The sequence below is a fragment of the Diospyros lotus genome, chromosome 1, assembly GCF_014633365.1.
Source record: "Diospyros lotus cultivar Yz01 chromosome 1, ASM1463336v1, whole genome shotgun sequence".
Classification (NCBI taxonomy): Eukaryota; Viridiplantae; Streptophyta; class Magnoliopsida; order Ericales; family Ebenaceae; genus Diospyros; species Diospyros lotus.
In genome coordinates this window covers 35,575,781-35,587,076 of record NC_068338.1, presented here as the reverse complement: position 1 = coordinate 35,587,076, position 11,296 = coordinate 35,575,781, and the positions used below count along the sequence as shown (strand labels likewise).

The 11,296-nt window shown below is 35.6% G+C and overlaps 1 protein-coding gene across 2 annotated transcripts; it reads left to right on the top strand.

The window, feature by feature from the left end:
- The first annotated feature begins 2,875 nt into the window (after positions 1-2,875).
- Positions 2,876-10,650, top strand: LOC127804114 (magnesium/proton exchanger-like). 2 transcript variants are annotated; one of them, XM_052340862.1, is made up of 9 exons: positions 2,876-3,100; positions 3,442-3,905; positions 5,573-5,748; positions 6,835-6,953; positions 7,048-7,184; positions 8,648-8,778; positions 9,575-9,785; positions 9,904-10,033; positions 10,246-10,650. In XM_052340862.1, the coding sequence occupies exons 2-9, from the start codon at positions 3,509-3,511 to the stop codon at positions 10,403-10,405; spliced, it is 1,461 nt and encodes a 486-aa protein (XP_052196822.1). In that variant the 5' UTR covers positions 2,876-3,100; positions 3,442-3,508; the 3' UTR covers positions 10,406-10,650. The 2 variants fall into 2 exon arrangements, with proteins under 2 accessions (XP_052196822.1, XP_052196813.1); XM_052340853.1 differs by having other exon boundaries at positions 10,178-10,650.
- The last annotated feature ends 646 nt before the right edge of the window (positions 10,651-11,296 follow it).

Sequence of the window (11,296 nt, the reverse complement as noted above, 5' to 3'; positions counted from 1 at the left end):
TTGATCAATCTAATAAGCTTTGATCACTCGGACTCTAAGTTCACAACAAAATGAAGGTGATTCATTTATGGACCACCCTCACTTAGCCCTGATTGTTAGGGGTGTTCAAAAAAATCGGTGGATTGCAGAAACTGCCGCACCGAACCGGACCACACCGAACCGTGCGATTTTTTTAAAGAGTCGGTTCGGTGCGGTTTGAAAAACCTTCAAACCGCGGTTCTGCGGTTTGGAGGTTAGCGGTTCGATTTGAAACCGAACCGCCCGATATAATATATTTTAATTATATTTAAAATATATATATATAATATCAAATGAAAACTCAGCGCCACGGGGAGTTGTTTAACCCACAAACCCTAAATCTCCAAATCACTTCCCCTCTTTGTCTCTCCTCCTCTTCGTCTATTGGCGTCGTTGACGCACCCCCGTCGCACCAGGTCTCTCATCGACAGACCCATGCCCCCGTCGGTCGCCACTGCCACACACCTGGCCCTAACCCACCCGTTGTGCCCGGACATCAACCGAGGCGAGAGTAACGAAGCTTGCGATGAACCGACCCATCCCCTCACTGGCCGTCGTTGCCACTCACATGGACCTAACCCACCCGTCGCACCAAGACACTGACTAAAGTGAGAGAGACTAACCGACCCCGCCGCCTGCCACACCAAACCGGCTCACGACGCCATTTCGATCAAGGTACTGCAATATCCTAACTAAAATAAGATGGGTTCGAATCTTTTATTATTTAGAGTAAATCTTAGTCGATAAGCGTGTGTGGAAGCTTGGTGATGGTGAACTAGATTGAGACTTTGAGAGTCGTTGCATTTCCGGCAAACCACAGAAATCGAACCGCACTGCACTGCAATCTGTGGTGCGGTTTCTCCTCACCAAATTAGACCAGTCGGTTTGCTTATAGGTGCAAACCGCATGTATGGTTCGGCGAATTTTCTTGGCCCAAAATCGGCCAGACCGAACTATGTACACCTCTGCTGATTATTGTAAGGTTGTTCTTTTTTTTTTTTTTTTTAACACAAAAAGGTAAATTACAAAAAAAAAAAAGGAATTTTAATTGTATTTTTAATTTTATATCAAATTATTATTATTATTTTTATAATCATACACAACTTTTTATAATCCCAAGAAAGGATTGCCTTTTGGGGGAAAGGGGAGTGACTTAATTAAATAGTTTATTGTTGTCCACGTGTTACAGCCAGGCAATGTAAATTATTTATGGTCGCAAGTTGAAGACGGCGATTGAAGGTTATTGGTTAGTTAATTAATAAGTCAAATACAAATATATCGCCACCAACGCCATGGCCCCATGCCCTGTCCTCGTGTTTCTTGCTTTCTTTCTTTCTTTCTTTTTTTATCTTTAAAGTTCCATCAATCAATCAATAAGTCATAACTAAAACTTTGTTCAAAATATTAATAGTAATCTGAAGATATCTTTTTAATATTTCAAGATATTATGGGGCAACACCGAGACCGGGTGGTCGGTGCTCCATGGGAATATGGTGCTAATAATAATGCTAAAATTGGTGTAATGCCGGGCCTTTAACCAATAATTAAGGGTATTGTTATTTTTAATTCGTTTTGAGTTTTTAATTTTTTAAAATATTAAAAATATTTTTAAAAATAAAAAAAAATCATAAAGAAAATGAAAAACAAAAAAAAAAATGTTTTGATTGTTTTCAGCCAAAACACGGTACAAAATGAAAAACACAAAAAACTTTTCTCTCGCAAACATCGACCCTTTCTCCCTTACAAACTCCATCTCCCTTCCTTCTCATTTCCTGAAACACCCAAATCAGACTCAATCGCACTCCCTCTTTCTCGTATTTTCCAAGCTCTATTTTCTTTTTTTCAGATTCGAGTCTCTCTTTTCCGTATTGACCATCGCAGCTCTTGCTACCGTTGTCACACATCGTTCGCCTACACCATCCATGGTCGCCAAAACATGGTTCACCTACATCGTTTGCCTTTCTAGATCTGCCGCACGTGGTTCGCCTATGCCGTTCACCTTTCCAAATCTGTCGTGCCTCACCATCCGCCTACACCGTCCTTTTACAGTTCTTGTTTTAGGTTGAACCTTTTGTTTTTAATTTTCATTTTGTATTTTGATTTTGTAATTTTGTATTCTAGTTTTGTCTTTTCTAATTTTGTTGAACCCTTAAATCTGGATCTATGTTTGTAATTTTGTTTTTAATTTGATGCTTAAATCTAGATCTATATTTGTAATTTTGGGATCTATGAATCTATTCTCGAAATAGGATTTCAGATTTAAAAAGTGTGATGAGGTATTTTAGAGATTTCTTGAATAGTTGTTGGGTTGATTGAATTTGTTTGGTGATTGTTGGCCTTTGGTTGTTAGTGATTGAGTTAATGCTGCAGAGATTCTTTTTTTTTTTGTGTAATTTTGTATCTTTAATTTGAAAAGATGGCCATAGCCCAAATTCTTTATAAGTGATTAAAACGTGCTTGTTATGAATAAATACCCAAAAAATTTATATGCACGAGAAAATTATAATTAATTGTGTCTTTAATTCTGTGTTTTGTGTGTGTCAAATGAATAGATGTACAAAATGTATATACTATCAATAATATACTAATATTAAATTATTTTAATTTAATTAATAATCAAATTTATTGAATAAAATATTATAAAATATTTTTTGTAAAAAGATTTAAAGTGAAAGTATTTTCGAATTTTTAATTTTAAAAAATAGTTTTTCAGAATGAAAAAAAAAATGTGCTTTTAACGATTTTATAATAGACATTTAAAATATAAAATTAAAAATAAATTTAAAATTTAAAATTAAAAACTAAAATATAAAGAGAATACCACCTAATATCGTGTTCTTATATTGCGAAGGGAAATACAGAACGGGCAATTTATCCGACACTTGCACAATTGCACGGCGAAACAAACACCCCATTGACCAAGCGTCTCTGTTCTCCGACGTGTATGTAAGTACTGCCTAGTAGAGTGGTGGGCGTGTCCACGGATCTCCATTGTGTTCGGAGACCTCCGCTGCTACGTCATCGCTTCTCAGGTGGAGGGGTTCGCCGCCTGGAGGATTCTCCGGCGATTCCTCCTCCTCTGGTACGGAGTGATGTGGTTCCCTTCGGCATGTATTTCATCTTAAAGAATTCTAATGCCATATCATGTTATTCCAAGTGTCTTCTTTCATAGGTTAATTGAATTTGGTTTGTTGTTTTTAATGCTGAACCAACTAGTTATGTCGTGTATGTATGGATCTGTAAAGCCAATTGGTGTCTCTATTTCTCGCGGGAGTTGAATCAAGCCTTCAATTTTTATTAATCAATTAAAGGAGGCAACTAAGAATTTGTGCGGAAGGTTTTTGAATGCATATTGTGGCGGAATACCATTTTTTTCCTTCAAAGTCTGATATTTGATTATGGCTAACTGCTTATTTTTTTCAGATATTTAAGCGTTTGCAGCAAGTGATAAGGGACTCAATATGCTTGAGCAGTGAAACTCGGACTGCTTATGATGGGCTCCAATCATAACCATTCTGCTGAGAGCATACATGGAATTTCCAGTAGTTTTGGGCATGAAAAATGTGAATCCTACTTGATTTTTCGTTGTGAAGTTTCCCTTGGGGATGGATTCCGGGCCTGCCTGTATTTCCTTGGCCTTGGTTACTGTTTCATTGGATTATCGGCTATAACTGCTCGATTCTTCCGGTCTATGGAAAATATTGTTAAGCATACTAGGATGGTTGTGGAGATAAATCCTTCAACGAATGAGGAAACCGTTAGACACGAAAAAGTGTGGAATTACACAATTGCAGATATCACTCTGCTGGCCTTCGGAACTAGCTTCCCCCAAATCTCTTTGGCTACCATTGATGCCATACGAAACATTGGGCAACTGTATGCTGGAGGTTGGTCTTACATTCTTTCTCTACTTGATTCTGTCAGGTTTTCCCCAATAAAGGTGATAGCCTTTTCCGCTCTTATAGAAGCTTTTTCCATAGTGCATATATCTTTTTCCTTTTTTGCTTGATAATAGTGCATGTATCTAATAATGAAGAAAGATTGGAAATCTCTGAACTACCACTCATGATCACCATTTTGCTGAGAGATACCTTACCCAGCTTCTGTATTATCCAATGTGTCGAGTAAGGCATACTTTTTTGTCCCTCATTGGTTGGGCAAGAGATTTCTGTTCTGTGTTTGTTGAATAAGTCTACCTGCTCCTCTATAGGTCAAAAGGAAATGCTAGGTCAGAAGCAAATGCTTTCGTTCATCTTTAGGTTATATAACACCATCCTCATACCATTAAATCATCTTGCTTCCTGTCATGGAGCTTGATGGCTAGATTGAGTTCTAAAGAAACAAACTTGGTAGAAATGGAAAGTCAAACTAACCTGAGGTCATAGTCAGGATTTGATGTTGTACTGATTTGTTTCACAATATCAACTATGAGATGGAACATGACTATATCTATTATCTTCATTTACCGCCATCTCATGAAACTTTCTATATGAAGATAGTGTTGAAACTTTATCTCATCATTCCCTTATTAGGGGGTTGCATCAACAAGGACATCCGATATGAAATTTTGCCACTTTATTCTATTGCATGGGTTTTATTTTGTTAGTTTAACTTTTAGAAGTCAATTGATATTATGAATGTCGTGCCACTAACACTAACTTTAGAGGAAGTGTTGATGATGATGATTAATGAAAATCCAAGATGTCAACCTAGATTCAAATTAATGTTTATTTATTTATTTTTCAGGATTACACTTTATTCATTTCATGGATCTTTGAGAAGGGTGACACAATCTTGTGATGGAAACACAACAAATTCTTAAATTATATTTGACAGGTGAAAGATGAGTTTATGTCGTTGAGGGAATTAATTTCTCACAAATTTGGAAGATCAAAAGAATCGAGAAGATATCATTTAGAAACTATTATCTTACTTTGCAAACTTTTCTGAATTTAAATTGTTGTTACTTACATTGTGTTTGTGAGAACGTGAAAAGGAGAGAAAAAGCTTAAAAGGTTTCAATGTTCTTCAACTTTTTTTTGGATAAATTCCAAAAAAAATTAAAAGGTTTTCATGTTCTTCTTTTTTGTTTTTGATAATTTCTCGTCCTCCAATTCTATTGTAACAAATGTGGGAGAACTTCTAGCAACTCTCCCCACCCCATTGACATGCTCATCCCATACAAAACAGTATAAAAAACAAAATTAAAAAGAGAATCTGTTGTAGTGTTCATACATATTGACAAAGTTAGGCATTATAGAGGTTGATTTATCACATATGTGACCTTTGGTTATGCAAATCCAGTCAGAACTGTTTCCGAGTTTAGCCATAGGCTTCCCTTGCTGCATTTTTTGGGTGATTGCTCTGGGAGTAAATATTCATTGTCCCTTTGCTTTAAATAAGCAAAAATTTATCCAAATTAATATTTGAGCTCTCCATTGTTGGCTTCTTCTGGGAACATTTGCTTCCTTTTGCCTTGGAATCAGCATAAAGTCAGTTTAACATCTTATATTTTTATATGTTATGGAATTTTAACATTGTTCTTGGTCAACAGGTTTGGGTCCTGGAACACTTGTTGGTTCTGCTGCATTCGACCTCTTTCCTATCCATGCTGTTTGTGTTGTGGTTCCAAAAGCTGGAGAATTGAAAAAGATATCAGATTTAGGAGTTTGGTTAGTAGAGCTTTTTTGGTCCTTTTGGGCTTATATATGGCTATATATAATACTAGAGGTAATATTTTCTCTTGCTTGGGTAAGCCATCTTTTCTGCTTGTTTGTTCTGATGTCAAGACAAATGCGGAACATGCACATACATTTTTTTCTGATAATGATTATAATACTGCTACTTTGATTAAGGCTTTAATTTACAAACCTAGTTTGTGTCTCTTTAAATTTCAATGGAAAGGCTTAGAAGCTTTACACTGACAGGTAACACATCTCACGACCCATCTTATTAAATGTTACCTTTAGGAGCTCTTGTCAGAAGAAAGTATTAGTGGGAAAGTTGACTTAATTTAAAAGAACAGGTGGATAACAATGACCAAATGTTGTGGTAGAACAAGCCAAATTGTTGCTATGACAATTTTCAACTCTACTATTTCCTTGATACTAATTGATGTGAATTAGTAATCAAAATGGCACACTTTATATTGCACATGCTACTGCTTAGGCTGGGAACTCAACATGCTATTCAATCCATTTGGCATAAAAGAAGCTTGATTTATGCTATTGGTTGTGCTCCATGCTTAACATGCGTATACTACAAGTACAATGTGAAAACAGCTTCATGATTCATCTTTTATAATATGTTGCATGAGATAAAAGAGGAGGAAGAAGTTGATGGTCGCTTTATATTTTTTCTTTTTCTTCTTCTTGAATCTATTTGCAATAAAAAAAGGTTTGCTTTATGCTATTGGCTGTACTCCATGCTTAACATGTACATATTACAAGTACAATGCGAAAACAGTTTCATCTGTTGTATTATGTGCATGAAATATATGAGGAGGAAGAAGTTTTTGCCCTTTTGTTTTTTCTTTTTTTGATAAGTTTCCAGCTGATGGTTTCTTCTTCTTCTTTTTCTTTTTTACCCCCCCCCCCCCCCCCCCCCTTTTTTTTTTGAGAACTAAGTTTCTAGTTGCTTTGAAATGGATGCATTTTCCATTGATCATTGAACTCATAAATGTGTTCTCTTGTATTTGCCCTTTTTTAGCCAAAAGATCTGCTTCTTTGACCATTAGAGTAGGTTGCTATAATTATTTAGCATGTTTCTTTCACATTTAGATAAATTAACGATGAATGATGTTTCATTATTTTGCAGGTATGGACTCCAAATGTTGTTACCCTATGGGAAGCCTCATTGACAGTTCTTCAGTTTGGGTTATTGCTGATGCATGCTTATGTTCAGGATAAGCACTGGCGCTATTTGTCTCTTCCATTGTATGGTTTTGGGTTTATTTTTTTCTATTTTTGCACTGATGATTGCATTTAGAAGGTTTGGTTTGTGGCTTCTCATCCTTTCCATGTGATTCAGTGCAAGAAGTGAGAGGCCAGAGGACTGGGTGCCCGAAGAGGCTGCTTCATGTGATGATACTGAAGTATTCGAAACTAATGAAGATGAAAACAGAAGGATCATTGATATTTTTTCTATTCATTCAGCAAGAGAGGCAGGTAACCCTGATTGATACTCAATTCAGATACCTGGTATCTGTCTTCTCTTTGTAGATAATACACTTTCAATGGAAGATAACAACTGCTTGTGATTAGTAAAAGGGGAATGAAAAGTCTGATATTTACTAAAAATTCTATGATCAGCATCAACTGATTATTGACATATATGTATTCTTGTGTTTATATTATCCTAAGCAAGGTTTATAATGATTCTTTTTATTATTTTCATTCAAAATTTGCGACTAATTAAATTTTTGTCATGGTGTTTGAGGCCTTTGATACAAATTATTTAAATAGATAATGTTAATGGTTGAGTGTTAGTTCGTAAGATTTCATTTATTAATCGAGATATAATTAATGTCTGTCAAAACTTGCAAGCCCCCTCCAACTGGGCAGGGAGGGGGGGGGGGGGGGGGGGGGGGAGAGAGAGAGAGCAAAAAAGGAGATTTCCTGAATGTACCCCATATTACCTTCCTTGAAAGCTGGCCATTTCTTTGACGCCTATTTGTGAAAGCAGAGCAATCTTCTAAAGCCAGGCAATGAAATTGGCCTCTGAAGTTCCATTTGTTTTCTCCTGCTGAGGATTCACTTTTGCTTTACTAGACTCCAGAACCATATCACTGAATTTAATTTGAACCCATTTTGGTTGGAGAGAGAACAACTATGGAAATCAATTTCAAAAACCTAAGTAGCAATGACACTAGATAATTATTAGTTTTTAAATGTTGAACAAGCATTGTACAACCGGAGATAACAATGGCACGGAACCTGGATGTAACAGAAGTTAAACTAAAGAACAAGGAGATACGTCCTGCCCAGATGTCAGATGAATGACCCAAGGCACATGAAAAGTCATGTTCTATCTTTGCATAGTTAGTCCCAAGTCAGGATGAAGGAGATATATCCTCCCAGATCTCAGAAGAATAACCCATGAAATTTGGAGGTGAGGGATACCTCTACATTCTATCTATGCGAAGTTAGTCGTAAGTCTGAATGAAGGACAGTTCTGTTAAACTTTCTCAGGCCCATGGTTAATATTCACACTACAAAATGGAGGAAAGGGACACGTGTAAGTGAAATGTTGTGAAGTGCATTAATTGAACTGATTCTTTCCTCTTCAAGTTTGCCACTATTCACACTAAATTTATAGAAATTGCTCCATCTGGTTTGCTGCAAAATGTCATAAAATGTGTCTTTTTATACCTTGTTCTGTTCGAAAGATGAACCACTTGTCAAACTCAAAGACATTTCCATAAAATGATGCCTTTGGTCTCAATACGGTTGAAGTATAGTTAAAAATCGTACTTTTTCTAAATACACTAGATGTTGAAAATTGATAGCAAACATCAACAAAATGTCATGAGGTTCTGCTCTGATGCTCTGTACTATATTTAACTCTTTGTCTGTTTGCATGTGAGTGGAAAAAATCAAATCTAAATGTCTTTTCAAAGCATAACTTGCAGATCCCGAGTATCGCAAGTTGCCTCAAAATGATCTAGCTGAATCTTCAATTGAACAATCTAGCAAAAAGATTCGTCTTGGAGAATCACATGTGCTCTCAATTTGGAAGCAGCAATTTGTGGACGCATTTAAGGTATAATACGATATGAATTCTTTTTTTATTTCAGAATTTTATACTATAGTGGATGAAAAGCAACTCTTTTAGTTTCATGCAGGAGTAGATACTTTGATCTCTCTCTCTGGGCTTATGTGGGGGAAAAATAAATGCTAAATTTGGTTCTAGAACACTTCCATATACATTTTTCAAGCAGAATAAGGTTGACAGCTTAACAATTTACCTTCTATGTCAAGTTTTATTTGTGCATTTGTAGACATTATTCTAAATCTGCTGTTTGTTGGGGGGAATGACCTATTGATCCTGCTGTACATTTTGCTTCCCTTAGTTGGACTCCTTTGTCCAAGCAATGACGGTTGAGTTATTTTAGTTTTTGAAATACAAGTCCTGCATTAGCTCTATGGCACTGTTTTTTTCTCTTCTGTTCTTCTTGAGAAGCTCTTTAAGTCTTCTGTAACTGATGTAGATTTATGTCAACGATTTTCCTTTGCATGCAAATGCAACATTCAAACTGGAAGTAGGCATCTCATTTCTACTTCCACTGTTTCGTCGGTTTTTTGTACTAACCAAATTAATCATTGACATGATTAATGATGGAAACCAAATTTCAGTCAGGATTTTACATTAATAAAACCGTAATTCAAATTATTGCAACTCGATGCATCCTTATGTAACACATATATATGTCAACCTTCTTGTAGTATAGAGTGCATATATGACTTGCTGAACTCTGATGTCAGTGTATTCATTTCATCAAATTTGAGAAGGTGTTCATTTTCTTTGGTGAATAATTTTCCTCTTTTGACTGTTGAAGTTTGCAGAATGGACAAAATCGAACAATACCTACCTCTGGCTTGCTAAAATTTCCTGGCAGGCACTCCTTGTGCCATGGAGACTTTTGTTTGCTCTGGTACCTCCTTACCAAATTGCTCATGGGTGGATTGCTTTCATTTGCTCTCTGTGTTTCATCAGTGGAGTAGCATACATTATCACTCAGCTCACAGATCTAATAAGCTGTGTCACAGGTTTCCTTCCTGACTGCAGATAAATCCCAGGCTTTCTTTAGTTCACCTTATTATTACTTTGCATAAAGTCTATTTAGCGGAGGCAAGGACATTATACACACGTTCCATGTCTTTGCAGGAATAAATCAATATGTCATAGCATTTACTGCGTTGGCAGCGGGAACCTCTTGGCCGGATTTAGTGGCAAGCAAGATTGCTGCTGAACGGCAGACAACCGCAGATTCTGCGATAGCAAATATCACTTGCAGGTTCACTTGTGAATTTCTAACTCAATTAGGATCTCAATTAACTCAAAAAAGATTAGGTCTATTATATTTTACTTATTAAAGAAGAGAGTAGTAGGTGAAGAAGCTAAAGTGAATTGATATGCCTGTCTTATTTTTGTTCTGCAGCAATTCTGTGAACATTTATATTGGCATTGGTTTCCCATGGCTGATTGACACCTTGTACAATTTCATAGCGCTAGGGGAACCTCTGCGGATCAAGAATGCCAACGGACTCAGCTTCTCATTGCTAGTCTTCTTCTGCACTTCTGCAGGCTGCATTGCTGTTCTGGTACTCCGGCGTGTAACATTAGGGGCAGAGCTAGGAGGGCCAAGGTTGTGGGGTTGGCTTACTAGTGTCTACTTAATGATGCTTTGGATTATCTTTGTTGTGTTGTCATCTCTTAGCGTTTTGGGCATCATATGAAGTTCTCTTTGTCATAGTTCTTTTATTTTCTTCTTTTGGTTTATATTTTCTATTGTGTTCTTATTCGTTTTATTTTGTCTATTCATAAATGATGATTTAGAGTTCGTCAATCGTGTAAGAAAATTAACTCAAAAATTAAATTATGATGATAGGCGATAAGAATTTTCTTTTTTAAAGAGAATAGAATCTAAACTAATAGTTAGTTATTAATTTTCGTGCTATGGTAATTTGATTGATGTTTAATTTTATTCTCATAATTCAAGACAATGAAAATACAAAATGCAATCCAAGTGAATTTTGAGCACATGACAGCCATTGTTGTTCTTGAATAAGTGGGAACATCTAGAAATTAGAATGGGGCATAGTGCAATTTTGTCGGAGATGGGTAAATTATCATAGAAGAGGTAAAGACAGACATGCCCTTCTCAAGTCTCATGGCTGATATTGTATTCACGTTATTTTCAATTTTTTATTTTCTTTTTTATTATTTAAAAACAAAAATAAAGAATCACTCTTGATTATTCATCAATATTTTGAGAAATAAAGTAAACCAACTGAAAAGCTAATAATCAATAAAAGTTTAAAATTTAGTTGATTAACCCATCAAACAGTCGAACTAGGTTAGTTCAACTATTAAATTAATGGAGATGTTTTTTAATCTTTTATTTTATTGTTAAATGTTAAAAAATAATATAAAAATAGTTTGAGATGTATATTAAAAAAGTTATATCCCACTATTTGAATACCATCTATCATTTTTTAATATAAAAATAATTTCTCTTAGTTTTGAATTTTTAATTTAAATATTTGATTTTGAGTTT